At 38.3% G+C, this 17,414-nt stretch overlaps 1 protein-coding gene across 1 annotated transcript; it reads right to left on the minus strand.

Moving 5' to 3' along the window:
• Window positions 1–14,819: 14,819 nt before the first annotated feature.
• LOC104440884 (probable cinnamyl alcohol dehydrogenase 1) lies at window positions 14,820–16,860 on the minus strand. Its single transcript, XM_010053872.3, has 6 exons — window positions 16,709–16,860; window positions 16,450–16,563; window positions 15,909–16,139; window positions 15,517–15,802; window positions 15,282–15,435; window positions 14,820–15,187 (listed from the first exon to the last, which is right to left on the minus strand). Exons 1-6 carry the CDS (start codon window positions 16,798–16,800, stop codon window positions 14,991–14,993), a joined length of 1,074 nt encoding a protein of 357 aa, XP_010052174.2. The 5' UTR covers window positions 16,801–16,860; the 3' UTR covers window positions 14,820–14,990.
• Between the last annotated feature and the right edge of the window lie 554 nt (window positions 16,861–17,414).

A 17,414-nucleotide genomic window follows, 5' to 3' on the forward strand; every position in this document is an offset into this window, starting at 1 on the left:
AAGGTATACTGTCTCGCTAAGCTGACATATCTCCTGTAAGCTGATATAGTATACCGGTATACTGCTCTTGCTAAGCTAACATATCGTCCGCAGGCTGATATAGTATACCCCGATGCTTACTCTAAACTGATAAAGTGTACTGCTCGCATTAAGTTGACATATCGCCCGTAGGCTAATATAGTACACCAGTATACTGCTCTTGCTAAGCTGACATATCGCTCATAGGCTGATATAGTATACTATCCGACCATTCAATCAATTCCATCTTTTATCCTTATCGATAAAATAGCCGTGTGTGAGGGACATGGTTGGCCTTAGCCAAAATATTATAATTTCATTTCCACAAACCCACCATTTTTTGTAGTTCACCAAATTATTTGTTGGCACTGTCAATCGATGCCCGATTATTCTTCAATTGATTTTTCAAAAGTATTCAATTTAGGAATAAATTCTAAAATCACTCATAACTCAATTTAGCACAAAATAAAGCTCAAATAAATAAACGGACTGCATCACGATCATTAACACGAAATTTCGATCACCGGGCATCCCGGTTGAATTTCCGGAAAAATAAATAATTAAATAAATAATTTCGAAAATTAAATAAATAAATATTAAAAATCCAATTTATGCCCGTAATGTCTTATTGGAACCCAAGATGGGTTGGAAAAAATCCCGAGATGCATTCATAAATAATTGTACCTTTCTACTTGCTAAAGACTAGGTCTAACAACCTAACATGCATCATTAAGTCACTAATTTAATTAATCTAAACTAATATAACCATCTAAGTGCATTTAATTAAATCTAACCAACCCCTAAGCATAATTAGCAAACTAAGAAAGCATTAGTGAGCAAAATTCACTTGGCAAAACGAAGATTGAAAACCGCAACGGCGACGCGACGGTGGTCGAACTTGGGCCGACTTGCTTCATGGGCCCAAAAGGGCTAAACTTGCTGGGCCCTGCTGAAATACAAACGATGCTGGGCTTGAAACTAAACTGAGCTGGGCTTCAAGATGGGCTTGCTAGACTTCACCGATTGAGGGCTGATTTCAAATTGGCCGAAATTGGGCTTTTGATGGACTTCAAATTGCTGAAGAGAAGATGGGCTGCTGCACTTTAAATTTTCGTTGAGCTGAACTGAGCTGAGTTGGACTGCTGGGCCGAAAATTTGTTGGCTTTGCTGGGCTTGAGATGGCCCACAACTGGACTGAAGAAACCTTGGAAACTGCTGAAGAAGCCCACGCGGGAAATGAAGCTGCTTCGGCTTCAATGGGCGTCGAGGCTGAAGACGCACGAAGCAACGAAGATGAAGCAGCTCACAGACGTTGGGCCAGGTGGCGTCGATACCGAAAGATAGAGCTCGGTGGGTGTTGAACTTCTCGGTGGATCGTGGGCTTGCTGGGTCTTCGATCGTGGTGTGCGGACATGAAGATGCTGGCAGCGTGAAACGGCAGGAGAAGACACGAAGATGGAGCAGTTACGGACGAAATTGAAACAGCTGCAGGGTCAACTAAAGGAGCTTCGTTCTTGCAAACGTTGACCAATTGCTGTAGTGGTGGAGGGTTTCTGTGGTCGACAAAATTCGGTGGAGGCAGAGACAGACGGAAGTGGCTTCGCTGGTTGACCGAGGAAGGTGAGCTGGCGGTCTTCATTGGGGCTTCATGGTGAGAAGTTGACCGAAGGGGCTGCTTGCAGGTGTGAAGATCGTGGCTTTGGGCTTCGCTGGCAGTCGGTGGGTGACGACACGAAGAGAAACAGGGCAGAGGGAAAGATGGGCCGCGTCATCGTTTGAAACTTGTTGGGGAGAGATCCACCGAGGTTGACTGCTGCATGGTGCCGATTGTGGCTTCGGTGGACGCTGGCTTCATGTGGCTGTTCGGTGGAGTGGAGCTGCACATGGGGATGTTGAGCTGCAGCGTCAAAGTCGGAAGCTGCTTCGGCGGAGGATACGTGGGTGTCGTTGCTGGTCAACAAACCGGATGGGGAATTTGCAATGCTGACATGGGCGTTCGATGTTGGATGAGTGGCAGAAGAGAGGAACTTCGGTGGACGTTGCTAGGGTCTTTGGTGAGTGAGCTTCATGGTAGAGGAGGGTGGTTCGCTGGCGTGAGAGGATGTCGATCGGTGGAAATGTAGTCTTCGAAGCCACACTTTGAGAAGAAGACAGAAGCGGTGATAATGAAGACAGCGATGGGAGGGGCCCAAAAATCAACAAACCTAAGCCATTCCCTTAATTGCTTGTCCCCTCCTTTTTCTTTATCCTTATCTTGGTTGGTCTCTAATACTTTCTTGTAATAATCTTTATAAACCAATAAAATTTGAAGCCCAAAATTGTTGTCATTTTCCAATCCGAATTTCACATTTTGATCTTTAATTTCATCACTCAATTTTCCAAATTGAGATCCAATTTCGATGAAGAAAAATCCCGAACAATTTTCTATATCTCCCGACACTCAAAGGTTTAGTTTAGAAGTCCCAATTCCATCGACTTAGCCCATCTGAATTTCCATTAATTTTCTGCGACGTCCGACCCGATTTTCCGTAAAAATCTCGAAATCTCTGAAAAATCTTCTGAGACTGATTCGACATTCTTAGAATTTATTGTGACATGATAGAATCTTCAATTTCTGAAATCGAATTTAAATTCATAGTTAATTTCACTTGGCACGTTTTTAGTGTGACCTAATCTACTAGGTAACTTTCAAGTATTTTTAGTGCAAATGACCCGTCGTCGATTTTCTTCGAGCCATAATAAACCCACTCGGCTCATTGACGACTCTCGGTTTTCGTGAAAATCTCAAGGATTCAAATACGGACATATGGTACCAAAATAATAAGAAAATCAGTCTAGTGCCGGTCGACGAGAATTTTCCAATTTAGTGGTATCACCCATGATTGGCCACATATCTCTGTCGAACCATCTTATCTCTGATTTCAAATCGATTTTATAATGTGTCGCAATGGCCTCTAAAGATAGACACGGTCGAGAAGCCGATTCTAGTCGAATTCTCAAGTTTATTTGCCTTAAAAATCCTTATTGGTTTCCATAAATAGCTTAGTTATCTCGAGAGTGATCAGCTCTGAGAACAGCCATATAGACGCGTCAATGAAATGCCTGATTTATTCAGTAGAAAACAAAGTTGAAAATCTGAGATGTCACATTTGCATTATTATACATTAATTATGATATGTACAATATTAATTTTAATAATGTTTTTCTTTAGTTGCATATTCTAATAATGTTAAGATTGATGCAAGTAGTTATCATGGTAGACTAGATCACGTTAAGTTACAAAAAATGCAAATGTTAGTTAAAGAAGGCATTTTAAGGTCACTCGCTAATGTTGATATACCCGTATGTGAACATTGTCTAGTAGAAAAATCAACTAGAAAACTATTTAGTAAAGGAATTAGAGCAAAACTTCCATTAAAACTTATATATTCTGACATTTGTAGTCCATTGAACATGAAGATGAGGCATGGAGCTTCATATTTCATCACTTTTATAGATGACTCCATGCGTTTCGGTTATGTTTTCCAGATCTCCTATACATTAAAAGCATTAGACTACATTAGACAATATATAGTGTTGGTAGAAAATCAATTGAATGAAGTAATAAAGGCATTGAGAACCAATCGTAAACGTGAGTATTTATTTGAGCAAATCAAGGCTCTTTGTGATGAAAGTGGAATTTTAAGACAATTGACTATTCCTGGTACTCCGCAAAAAAATGGAATCGCAGAAGGAAAGAATATAACCCTATTATAAATTGTTAGGTTCATGCTGGCGCAAACAAATCTACCTATCTTATATTGGAGAGTCGTATTATTAACTGCTGCCTATATACTTAATTGTGTACCATATAAGTCAGTCACTTCCACCCATTGTGAATTGTAGACTAGAAAACTAGTAGAAAACTAGACTTAAGTAATTTACGAGCTTAGGGTTGTACAACTTATGTTCATGGTTCTTTCCATAAATATGACAAATTAGGCCATAGAAGGAAGAAATGTATCATTATAAGATATTTTAAACACTCAAAAGGGTACGTATTCATAGGTGAACAAGCTAATGAAAGTGTGATTAAAGTGGAATCATGAGATGTCACGTTCTTGAAGAATGATTTTCCTAATAGATGTGAGATTGACAAGTACTTCCAATTATATAAGATGAAAGATCTTGATAACACACCCACTAATATTATTGAGGAAAATAAAGATTTACCTCAACATATAAGATCTAATGAAGTGTCACATCACCTGGCAAACTAAACTTAGAAATAGCTCAGTTACGTAAACATAATTATAAAAGTATTCCCCGTTGTTGTTTTAAGAATGAATGGGAAGTATTTATAATTGCTCCACAAAATGATGCCAAGCCCAAGAATGTCTAAGAGGCTCGCTCATTATCTGATAAGGAATATGGATAAAAGTTTGCGAAGATGAAATTGAGTCAATGAGGGCAAACCACATTTGGAACTTAGTAGATCTACCACTCAATAACAAGACTATTAGAAACAAATGATTTTTTAAGATTAAGTAAATGTTGGATGGATCCATTTAAAAGTATAAGGTCCATTTTGTGGCAAAATGCTATACTCAACAAGAGAGTATAGATTATGAAGAAATATTTTCATCAGTTAAAATGTTTGCTTCTATACGCCTTATCCTAACCATCTTCGCACATTTGGATCTAGAATTACATAAAATGGATGTAAATACAGTATTTCTCAATGGAAAACTAGATAAGGAAATCCATATGAAGCAACAAATATGTTTCATAGTTGAAGGTTAGGAGCATAAAGTTTGCAAATTTCATCTGTCAATATATGGCCTTAAAAAATTTTTGTTTTCATTGAGTCATAACATCTTTTGGATTCATGATGATTGAAGAAGATAACTAACTGTATATATGTCAAACAGTTCGAAAATAAATTTGTGATTTTATCACTTTATGTGAACGATATTCTGTTGGTTGGGAATGATAAGGGTTTGGTTATTACCGTAAAAGTGTAGTTGTCCTCTAATCTTGAAATGAAGGACATAGGATTGGAGAAACTATTTATATATTTGGAGTTAAGATATATAAAAAAAAGATTAATCAAGGAAACTCATTACTCTATCATAAGAGTTTTATATAATGATTTTTTTTTTAGCGTTTCAATATACATCATTATAATTCTATTGATATCCTTATCATGCAAAACGAAGACCTAAGTACTAAGATGTGTCATAAGACTCTAGAAGAAGAAAAAAGAAATGGAAATTGTTTCTTATGCTAGTGCGATCGGAAGTTTGATATATGCTATAATGTGTACTCGACTCGACATATGTCATGCCATAGGGTTGATGAGTCGATATCAATTAAATCATGATCAAGCACACTAGAAAGTAGTGAAGAAGATCCCGAGATACTTGAAATGCATAATGAACTATCAACTTTGTTATCAAGGAAATGATTTATGCTTATTAGGTTACTTAGATATGATTGGGGAGGATACCTAGATGACCGAAAATTGATTTCTGGATATGTGTTCTTGCTTAATGAATGTGCAATTTTTTTTAGAATAGTAAAAAACAGATATGCACAGCCTTATCTACGATGGAGGCGGAATTTATTGCATACTCTTGCACAGTACAAGAAGTAGTATGGCTAAAACGTTTCTTGAAAAATTTAGCCATTGTCACTGAAGATCCAAGACCAGTGACAGTTTATTGTAATAATCAAGCAGCTATTACTTATGTGAAAGATCCTAAGTATCATGAAAGGACAAAGCACCTTGACATAATTTTTTTTATTATCAGAGACATAATAGTGCAGAAAGAAATGATTCTTCAACACATTTTAACTAATAGAATGGTTGTTAATCCATTTACGAAGGCTATTCTTAAAGACGTGTTCTTGACCCACATGATGTCTCTAGGTTTATGTAGAATATTATATGTAATATTATTGAGGATCACTAGTTTATGTATATGTGAACACGTGTATTGTATTTGTTTATCTTTAGTGACTTGATGTTTCATCTATAAATACAAATCCATTGCCACTAGCACAAACATACATAGATTATTGAAAGGTATGTCAGGAGGCAATGATTAGCTTACTCGCACGATTAATCACTTCAAGTACTATAGTTAACACATTGAGATGAAATATTATGTACTTATAAATACTAAAAAAGCAAGTTTAGTGCATAAAATAATTTTACATCACCTTGATTGGAGTCAAGATGAGGTCTGTGATTTATGGTAAGATCAAACATGAGCACCCGAGTTAAACATAAGTATGTGAGAAGCACGTGACTATGTTTAGGCTAAGATTCATGTAGTGGATGTATTTAATAAATGACATATGGTCTTTTAGAAAGAGAAATTCATTATAGCTTGTAATTCATATTACATGTGTATTGTACAACCGATAAAAAAAAAAAAAAAAAAAAGCGAGTGGAATTATACCTATCTACTTATCGTGTGAGCCATTGAGGTAATTTATAATTTGCCTTATTTTGTGCCCTATGTTACTTGTAACTATGTTCTCAAAGTGAAAGATCAATGTTCCCACTTTAGCATGTTACCGACGATTATGAATAGATATAAATTTATGGGATGTGTTTAAAAATGCAGTTGCTCTAAAATGGAGAGAGAAATAGTGCGAAGGAAGACTATTTTTGTTTTACATTTTTCACATGTATTTACGGGTTAACCAATTATATCACTTTCTATGATTTTGGATATAATTGTAAATACACAGTGTTATGAAAGTAGTCAAGTATGGCCTTTAAGGGGTATACATACTTAAACTAATATAACAAAATATATCTGAGGCATTGTGAGACATCAAATTTTTTTTTTTTTTTTTTTTTTTGAGGTTGTAATCATTATGTCATCTCTAACATGTGCATAATTTGAGTTCCCAAGTGCATGTGTACTCACTAGTCATATGGCTTTCTTGCTAGTATGAATTGTTTTTAAAGTTGATGAATGTTGAATGTCTTATATTTTTGATAAAGCACTATCAAGCCTATCATATTCGAGTGGAAGATATTAGATTTCTATGGTATGTCCATGATAGGATGCGATTAAGACGCACCGGTTTATCTTGATGGGACATAATGGAGAGATATCTTTTGAAAGGGTGTGAGGGGAGTTATATAAATAACTTCTAGAGATAACCATTGATATGGTTGGCAGAAAGAAAGAAAATATCCTCTCTTCTTCTCCTCTCTCCATCAAAAACAAAAAGGCATTCTAATTACTGCTTTGAGAAGACAATCGGTATTAATGTTGTGAAACTTGAATATTTTCCTCGTGGTTGCATTCGGACTATCATGAAATCGCATCGTCCATCATTTGTTTGTGATTCAACATTCCTTCCTAGATAATTTGTTCATTGCGTATCAAAGAGATTAGTCGTTTCTTCCACCAACTCTTCTTCCAAATGAAGGAAGCTGGAAAGCCCACCATTGAAATATGCCACAAGCTTACAAGCGAGACTAGTAAGTGAATATGAGAAAGAAACGAGGCGGTTTGCTTTAAGCAATCAGAATGCAAAGGAGGGAGTGAAACTGCACCAAGTATCTTCAAGCCATTGTAATGCGGGGATTGCCAGAGCTGAAGCATAAATGGAGCGACAATAAAGTGGTCCGAAACAAAATTGCGAATCTTGGCGAGAGTATGAGCACCTCTGATGTGAATCGTTGCGGAAGGATCGTTCTACGAAGGCCCGGATGGTGCGAATTGCAAACCTCGACCTGTGATTGGCAACCTTGGTATGAACGTGACCTGTTGACGAACACGTGTCAACCAACCAACGTTATAAACGCCACGAGCGAAAGAATTCGCTATCTCGCTTGATAAGTCAAATTGACCGCCATAAGAGAATCTTGATTAGGTCAAGTCCTCAAAAGAACAGTAAAAAGAGAACCTCTCAATTCTTTTCCTCAAACATAAAAATATATCTGTCCCCAAAGAAATTTGACAAATCCTTTTATAGGCTGCCACACAAACCCTAAAAATCTAACGTCATATTCTAGAATATTCCTATTCTAGAATATTCTTAAACAATAATATATATCTAATGCGTCATATTCTAGAATATTCCTATTCTAGAATATTCTTAAACAAGAATATATATAAATTGACTTGGTCAATTATTTGGTGACAAGATAATTAAATTGCACCAAGATTTCCAAAATTCTTCAAGATTTGAATTTGATCCAAGGTCATCTTCACGCCAAAGATCATGAACCATGACGCCAACAGCTTGCCTGAATTGTTTGGCCGCGCTCGAGTAATCAAACCAGGAATAGACAACGGGTCCCTAGCACCTCCCCCTCCATATCGCTCGATGTCCACATCATTCCCTCCCCTGTGCAAAGGATTTGCCCTCAAATCATCACTGGCATCAAAAAGAGTCAAGTCAGAAACATTAAATGTGGCACTAACGTCATACTTACCTGGAAGATCAAGCTTGTAGGCATTATTGTTAACTCTTTCCAAAACCATGAATGGTCCATCCCCTCGCGGTAATAACTTAGAATGTCGCTGCTCAGGAAATCTCTCTTTGCGCATATGAACCCAAACCCAATCGCTAGGTTCAAACACCACTTCCTTGCGCCCTTTGTTAGCTTGCCTTGCATATTGCTCAGTCTTGCGCTCAATATTTGTGCGCGTCTTCTCATGCAACGCCTTGACAAATTCAGCTTTCTTTGCTCCATCTAAATCCACACGCTTATCAACAGGTAAATGGGTTAAATCTAACGGAGTTAATGGATTAAAGCCATAGACAACCTCAAATGGTGTAAATTTAGTAGCAGAATGCATGCTCCTATTATATGCAAATTCAACATGTGGCAGACAATCTTCTCAAGATTTTATGTTCTTTTTAATAATAGCATGCAACAATACCCCTAAAGTTCTATTAACTACCTCGGTTTGACCATCGGTCTGTGGATGACAAGTAGTAGAAAATAATAATCGTGTTCCTAGTTTTTTCCACAATGTTTTCCAAAAGTAGCTAAGAAATTTAGAATCTCGATCTGAAACAATCGATCTAGGCATGCCATGCAAACGTACAATCTCCTTAAAGAACAAATTAGCAATATGAGATGCATCATCAGTTTTATGACAAGGTATAAAATGAGCCATCTTTGAAAACCGATCAACAACCACATAAATAGAATCTCTACCATACTTAGACCTAGGCAATCCTAACACAAAATCCATAGAAATATCAATCCAAGGATGCGTTGGAATAGGTAATGGTGTATACAAGCCATGCGGTTTAGTTGTAGACTTCGATTGCTTACAAGCAATGCATCTCTCACAAACACGTGTGACATCTCTCTTCATATGTGGCCAATAAAAATGTTCATACAGCACTTCATAAGTCTTATTAATGCCAAAATGCCCCATTAAACCACCACTATGCGCTTCGCACCAACAATTCACGCAAAGAACACTTAGGCAAACATAGTTTTGTTTTCACGAAAAAGATAACCTCCATGCCTATAAAATTTATCAAATGCAGCGTGTTCACATTCTTCATAGACTCTCCCAAAGTCATCATCATCAATATATAAGCCCTTGATATGCTCAAAACCTAGACACTTTGCTTCTAAAATAGTTAGAATCGCATACCTTCGAGAAAGTGCATCGGCTACCACATTTTCCTTACCTTTCTTGTACTTGATCACATATGGAAAAGTCTCAATGAACTCTATCCATTTGGCATGTCTTTTATTCAACTTTTGCTGTCCTTTCAAGTACTTCAAGGTCTCATGGTCGGTGTGGATCACAAACTCCTTTGGCCATAAATAATGTTGCCAAGTCTCCAAAGCTCGCACTAAAGCATACATCTCCTTATCATAGGTAGGATAATTCAATGTTGCTCCACTCAATTTTTCGCTAAAATAGGCTATGGGACGCCCTCCTTGCATCAACACAGCTCCAATTCCTGTACCAGAAGCATCGCACTCTATCTCAAAAGTAGCACTGAAATTCGGCAAAGATAATAAAGGAGCATTAGTTAACTTATCTTTTAGCAGATTAAATGCTTTCTCTTGCTCTTCTCCCCACGTGAAACCCACGTGCTTCTTGATTACCTCAGTTAATGGTGTGGCAATAGTGCTAAAATTTCTCACAAATCGTCGATAAAAACTCGCCAATCCATGAAAGCTACGCACCTCTCCTATGGTCTTAGGCATTGGCCATTCACGGATTGCTTTAACCTTTTCTTCATCAACCTGTATACCATTAGCACTAACAACAAATCCTAGAAATACTAATTTGTTGGTAACAAAAGAGCACTTCTTTAGATTAGCGTATAATTGCTCGGCCCTTAAAACCTGCAAGACAGCTCGCACATGCTCAATATGGTCATCAGGATTTCGGCTATAAATCAAGATGTCATCGAAATAGACAACCACAAATCGACCAATAAAAGCACGCAAAACATGATTCATAAGTCGCATAAACGTGCTCGGTGCATTAGTTAATCCAAATGGCATTACTAACCACTCATATAATCCATACTTGGTCTTAAATGCAGTTTTCCATTCATCACCTTCTTTCATCCTAATTTGATGATAACCACTTTTCAAATCGATCTTAGTGAAAATACAAGAACCATGCAACTCATCCAACATGTCATCTAATCTAGGAATAGGATGTCGATACTTTACCGTAATATTATTGATTGCTCGGCAATCGACACACATTCGCCAAGTTCCATCATTCTTTGGCACTAACAAAATAGGGACGGCGCATGGGCTAAGACTCTCTCTCACATGCCCTCGTTCCAATAATTCACTAACTTGCCGCTGAAGTTCCTTTGTCTCCTCGGGATTGCTTCGATATGCGGGTCGATTAGGTAATGGCGCACCAGGAATCAAGTCAATTTGATGTTCTATGCCTCGAATAGGTGGTATCCCTCCAGGAAGTTCATTAGGAAAGACATCTTCAAATTCCTGCAATAAAGACACAATAGGACTAGGCAAACTTGGGTCAAGATCGTTAGTAGAAAACAAAACCTCCTTGTACACAAGTACAAGTATTGGTCGATCTAGAACTAAGGCTCTCCTCACTTCACTTGATTTTGCATAAAAATTATTTTGCCTCTTTCTTTCCTCTCTTCTTTTCCCTAAGTTTTTACCACAATCTTTCTCTCGGCCTCTCCTTTTACTTGCATCTCGACACACCACGGAAGCCTCACCTTTTCTCTCTCTCTCGGCTTCTCGTTGTAACTTTAATTGATCTTGATACACCTCACTAGGCGTCATTGGTACCAAGGTATAAGTCTTTTGATTCATCACCAATGAATAACGATTAGTATATCCATCATGATGTACCTTTCGATCATATTGCCATGGTCTTCCAAGCAAGATATGACCCGCTTGCATAGGTACAACATCACACTCTACCTCGTCATTATACCTCCCTATCTCAAATGGAATTCGAACTTGCTTCGATACTTTCACCTCACCACTATCATTTAACCATTGAAGTCTATAAGGCCTATGGTGCTTTGTTGTCTTCAAGCCCAACTTATCCACCATAATACAACTTGCCACATTCGCACAACTACCTCCATCAATTATCATACTACGAGATCTTACCATTCACCACACACCTTGTATGAAACAAATTATCTCTTTGTTGGTGATGCTCCTTCTCCTTTACTTGCACACTCGAGAACGCCTAACCACCAATAAGTCTCCTTTTATAGCCACTTCTCCATCACTACAATCCTCCAATGGTGGCATCTCATCATCATCTTCTTCCCTTTCACTTTCGGACTCAATAACACCATGTCCAGTCATGATCATCACCCTCCTATTAGGGCATTGATTCGCCATATGACCCCTGCCCAAACACTTAAAACATTTAATTTCACGAGTTCTAGTGTTAGAATTTTCAGTTTTACCTGAAATCGGATTTGTTCGAACTTTACCGTCCCTCTCCTTCTCCTTTGAGGTTTCGGTTTTGGTGTTGTTTCCTCTCCAATTTGGCTTATCATCTCTCTTCCAGTTGGATCTCCAATTCTAATTTGAACCTCCTCCACTCTTGTGATTTCGGTCCAACTTCAATTGTCGCTCAACTTTGATGGCTTTGTCCACCAATTCTTCCAATTCAACATAGTGTTGCAGCTCTACCACCCTTGCTATGTCTCGGCTCAAACCACTCAAAAATCTTGACATTGTGGCCTCACGATCCTCCATCACATTAGCACGGATCATGGCAATCTCCATCTCCTTGTGATACTCTTCCACGCTCTTATTGCCTTGTGTGAGGTTTTGTAACTTTTGAAACAAATCTTGATGGTAATGACTTGGCACAAAACGCCTCCTCATCACCGCTTTCATCTCATCCCACGTCTCTATCGGTCTTTCACCGTTGCGCCTTCTACTAGTCACAAGTTGATCCCACCAAATTATAGCATAATCAGTAAATTCAACAGTTGCAATTTTTACCTTTTTGAACTCAGAGTATCGTTGGCAATCAAATACCATCTCCATGCGTTTCTCCCACTCTAGATACACATCGGGATCATTCTTCCCTTGGAAGGAAGGAATCTTCATCTTGATGTTGCCAAGTTCATCATCTCCTCGGTGTCTAAACCTTCGGCCTCCATTCCACCTTTCAAATCGAGCATCTCGATCATCCTCCATGTCGGCCTCATCATCATCATATTGCCGTTGCCTTCTATGTTGTGTTCTAGAGGCATCTCGCTGATGTTGTGGCCTTTCTCGGGTATCTCTCGGTCACCATCAACCCTCATGTCATTCCTCATCATTCGGCCACTAAGCTCCTCCACTACGACCCTCAATTGCTGGATGCTTTCCACGAGCGCTTCATCCCTTCGTATGGAGTCAACCTCCCGTTGATTCACGCTTTCTTCACGTGACATATTTTAGACCTGCAAATAAACGTTAGTCTAAAAAAAAAAAATCCTCACCAATCACTCCCTCACGTGTTTCTCTCGAGATATTCGTCGCTCCTCTCGTGTTTAACTCAAGTCTAGGCTTTTTCCACCCTCGATTAAGCTTACACACTCTTGCCTTTTTCCTCTCGTATTCTCTTTTCACAAGCTCTTTATTGGACTCAAAACCTGTCTCTCAACCCCCTCACGACAATCAATCAAACTAATCAAACAAGATTAGATCACTATTGATTTTGTTTCAGCAAGTAACAATTTCAAACCAACAAGTAAAACTTTCGAAATTCCAATTGAAACGCAAATCACTACTGATTTTGTTTCAATTTGGTCTACTAACAAACGAGTCGCCTTCTTGATTTTTTTTTTTTTCGACTAATTTTTTTTTTGCCGAATCTGTTTTTTTTTTTTTTTGCACACTTTTTTTTTTGTGCGTTTTCTTTCTCTTTTTTTTTTTTTTTTCTTTTTGACAAACTCAGATACAATTTAAGATGCTAGAAAAGAAAATTTAAAACTAACAACAAACAACTACGTATGGAAGCACAAAAGCAATCGGATCCCTAAATTAACTAGATCCGAAACCCTAACCCAATAAGTCTCAAATTGCTGATTATCAACAGAAAATTAAAGATAAATAGACCTTGTAGAAGCAAGCTCTGATACCAAACTGATGTGAATCATTGCGGAAGGATCGTTCTACAAAGGCCCGGATGGTGCGAATTGCAAACATCGACCTCCAATCAAACCTGTGATTGGCAACCTCGGTATGAACGTGACCTGTTGACGAACACGTGTCAACTAACCAACGTTATAGACGCCATGAGCGAAAGAATTCGCTATCTCGCTCGATAAGTCAAGTTGACCGCCATAAGAGAATCTTGATTAGGTCAAGTCCTCAAAAGAACAGTAAAAAGAGAACCTCTCAATTCTTTTCCTCAAACATAAAAATATATCTGTCCCCAAATAAATTTGGCAAATCCTTTTTATAGGCTGCCACACAAACCCTAAAAATCTAATGCGTCATATTCTAGAATATTCCTATTCTAGAATATTCTTAAACAAGAATATATATCTAATGCGTCTAAACAAGAATATATATAAATTGACTTGGTCAATTATTTGGTGACAAGATAATTAAATTGCACCAAGATTTCCAAAATTCTTCAAGATTTGAATTTGATCCAAGGTCATCTTCACGCCAAAGATCACGAACCATGAAGCCAACAGCTTGCCTGAATTGTTTGGCCCGCGCTCGAGTAATCGAACCGGTAGGAATAGACAATGGGTCCCTAGCACCTCCTCCTCATAGGACTCGATGTCCACATCAACCTCAGAATGCACACTCCCCGACTTCCGCTCAGATGGAGTTGCAACCAACGATTCTGTGGTACCTTGTTGGAAAGCTTTTCCCGAGTTCCTCTTGAGGAAAAGTTATTCTGTGTTGTGTATCCGAAACTGAGACCCGGATGTGACTTTAGAACCTAGTACCGTGTCCTTTGGGTTTAGCCATCGCCGGATCCATCGAATGACTTTGAGCAAGTACCTTTACTCAGGTCATCCTCCGCAATTCATGTCCAGAGACATCTTATGATGGTTATAGACCCTATGTTTTGTAGATGAAGCGAATTGAATGATCAGAGAACAGACCATAACGTTATATTTGTATCTGATTCTAATGGACTTTCAGCTCGTTTAATTGCACCAATGAAATAAAACTGTAATGTACTATCTATTACATTTTAATGGAATTGAGGTGATATTTCAAAGAGTGCATGTGTTGAAGCAAATGAGGAAGATTTCACTTGCGATTCCATACAGAGGCTCATTGGCTTCTTAGTATACAACGAGTTCCCTCAGAATGTCACTCAAAACAGAAATATTCATCAATCAATCACCTTTTTATTGTCAAGAAAATGAAACACACTTGTAATGGAAGAAGGATGTCTCCCTACTTATTCGTCTTCATACATTCAACCCGTAAAGATAGTGATAGAGTTCGTTTAGACTATGATGTTAATTTTGATCGTGGTATTCCTTGACAAGCGGAGTCACTTTAAGGAGTTCTCAATGTCTATCACGAAACGGTACTTCACATCACTCTTTTGGAGCCTCTCAAGAGCTTCATTTGCATATTGGATTGGAATTACTTCAATCTCTGGATAAATCTCTTTTTCAGCACAAAAATCGATCATCTCTTGCGTTCGCTTTACACCGCCTACTACACTTCCAGAAATGCTCCTCATACCTAAACCACATATGCAATAAAGATGTTACGAAGTGGATTTTAAACCGAGATAATAAGATCTAATCAGATAGTTCTTTGTGGAGAGAATGCTTACCCATGAGAAGACTAAATGGGTTGAGTTTTATTTCCTCGCATGGAACGCCTACCAAAGTTAAAACTCCTCCTATCTTAAGTAAGGACATGTACTGATCAAGTGGATGGTCTCCGGACGCCGCATCGATGATAAAGTCCAGAGATTTAGCCATAGCCTAGAAAAACAGGAGAGTCTTAGGACCGCGGAACCAACCCTACGAAACCTGACGATATCAAGTAGGTCATAGGATTCTTACAGCCATTTGTTCCTTGTCAGATGAAAGCACAAATCTATCTGCTTTCAACAAGTTCAAGGCGTCATTTTTCTTGGACATATTTGTGCTGAAAACAGTGACATTCAGTCCGAAAGCCTTAGCAAACTTCACAGCCATATGACCAAGCCCACCAAGTCCAACCACGCCAACTAATTTCCCCGGTTGATTCATTTTGTGCTGGATCATCGGACTATAGACCGTGATTCCAGCACACAGCAAAGGTGCTGCCAGAGCTAGTGGATACTTTTCAGGTATCTTGTAGCAAAACCTGTTGATTCGGCAGTTATTAACACATGTAGCATAAACTAACATGAATGTATAAGGACGATGCCAACCATATTAAAATCTTCCACGAAGAGTAATTAAAAGATTACCTCTCGTCAACAACTATGAAGCTCGAATATCCTCCCTGTGTGCGGGTACCATCCTCATAAGTGCCGTTGATTGTCACTGCAATTCCCTTTGAGCAATAAACTTCTTGTCCATCATCACAGTACTCGCAATGTCTACATGAGTCAAGATAGGTTCCAACACCCGCCTGGTCTCCGACCTTGAAACTGCTAACGTTGTCACCTACTTCTTGCACAATCCCCACGATCTCATGCCTGTACATATGTATATCCAATATAACATCCCATCAAATATGTACGCACATATATATGTAGGAGAAACCAGAAAGTAAAAAAGATTGAAGTGTTCATTTTCTTTCTCAGTTTGAACGAGATTTTCTAGAGTAGTTGTTGTGAAATCTTAAGCATGTGCGATCATTCATTTGTTATAACACTGTTGGTTTTAATTACTGGCTAAGTTTTGCTGATTACACCAATCGAATGTGAATGGAAAATGATGAAAACATATTTTGGTGACCAAATCCCTTGGAGCGAATGTCATTAAATTAAACAAATGAATACATACCCGGGAACCACAGGGTAAACAGAGTTCTTTCGCTTGTTGCGGGTATAAGCTACGTCGGCATAGCAAATGCCACAATGAGTGATCTTTACTGACACGTCGTTGCTTCCGACTCCTCTGTTGGAAGATAAGTTTCTCATTCAGTCATTTGAAATTGGAATTGGAAGAGATATCAGTTCAGTCGATACACATGATGCATAATCAATCAGTTCCACGCATGAGTCGCATATAAAACGTGTAATTTACAACCCAGAAAATCTACCTGCGTTCAAATTCATAAGGAGAGAGAAGCCCCGAATCGTCTCTTGCTGCCCATGCGTGACAGTTCCTCCTCATAACTTGGTCTGAACTCATTTGCTGGTGTCTATTCCTTAAAGAGATGGATCGTGAAAAGATATGAATTTTAGAAGGAGATCACTGAATGGGTTGCTGTGAAAACACTATCGAGTTTATTGCACTATATATAGACGCTTATGAGCCATCCTCAAGAGCGTCAGCACATACGTCACGGGGAACAGATGTTTTGACTTGTTTTTCATTCGCCAGCTTTAGCATTTGGAAGGAACAATCACTTTCACTTAATACCCCAGCTATCATACTTATACGTCTGTCACGTTTGGCTCACGTGAGCCTAACATATGTGAGTCAGATAATAAGAATCACACAAAAGTTTTAGGGTGCCTTGTGCTGGCCCAACCAATCTCAAGCACCCCGGAATAAAACTTATTTATTTCCTAACTGATCCGTTTTTGTGGAACGAAAATGTGTCTAATTTTACTAGTGCTCCGTTGATCCTCCTTATTTTTTGGATTTGACTTTGCTTTTCAGTATTCTTGCTTTGTTTGATTTGCTTTGTCATAAAAACTACATACTTCTTATATATCGATTTGAGCAATGAATATAATTTTTTTTCAAAAAAAAAAAAAAACTTATATATCGAAAAGAGAAAGCCACTAGTGGTTGCTTGT

Source organism: Eucalyptus grandis, chromosome 4, assembly GCF_016545825.1.
Source record: "Eucalyptus grandis isolate ANBG69807.140 chromosome 4, ASM1654582v1, whole genome shotgun sequence".
Lineage (NCBI taxonomy): Eukaryota > Viridiplantae > Streptophyta > Magnoliopsida > Myrtales > Myrtaceae > Eucalyptus > Eucalyptus grandis.

Excerpts from the sequence above, each read along its gene's own strand:
- LOC104440884 (XM_010053872.3), bottom strand. The coding sequence starts at position 16,800 with ATGAGTTCAGACCAAGTTATGAGGAGGAACTGTCACGCATGGGCAGCA. Across the intron at positions 16,564-16,708 it reads CCTTATGAATTTGAACGCAG|AGGAGTCGGAAGCAACGACG; the intron begins GTAGATTTTCTG and ends ATCTTCCAACAG. Across the intron at positions 15,188-15,281 it reads CCCATTTAGTCTTCTCATGG|GTATGAGGAGCATTTCTGGA; the intron begins GTAAGCATTCTC and ends TATGTGGTTTAG.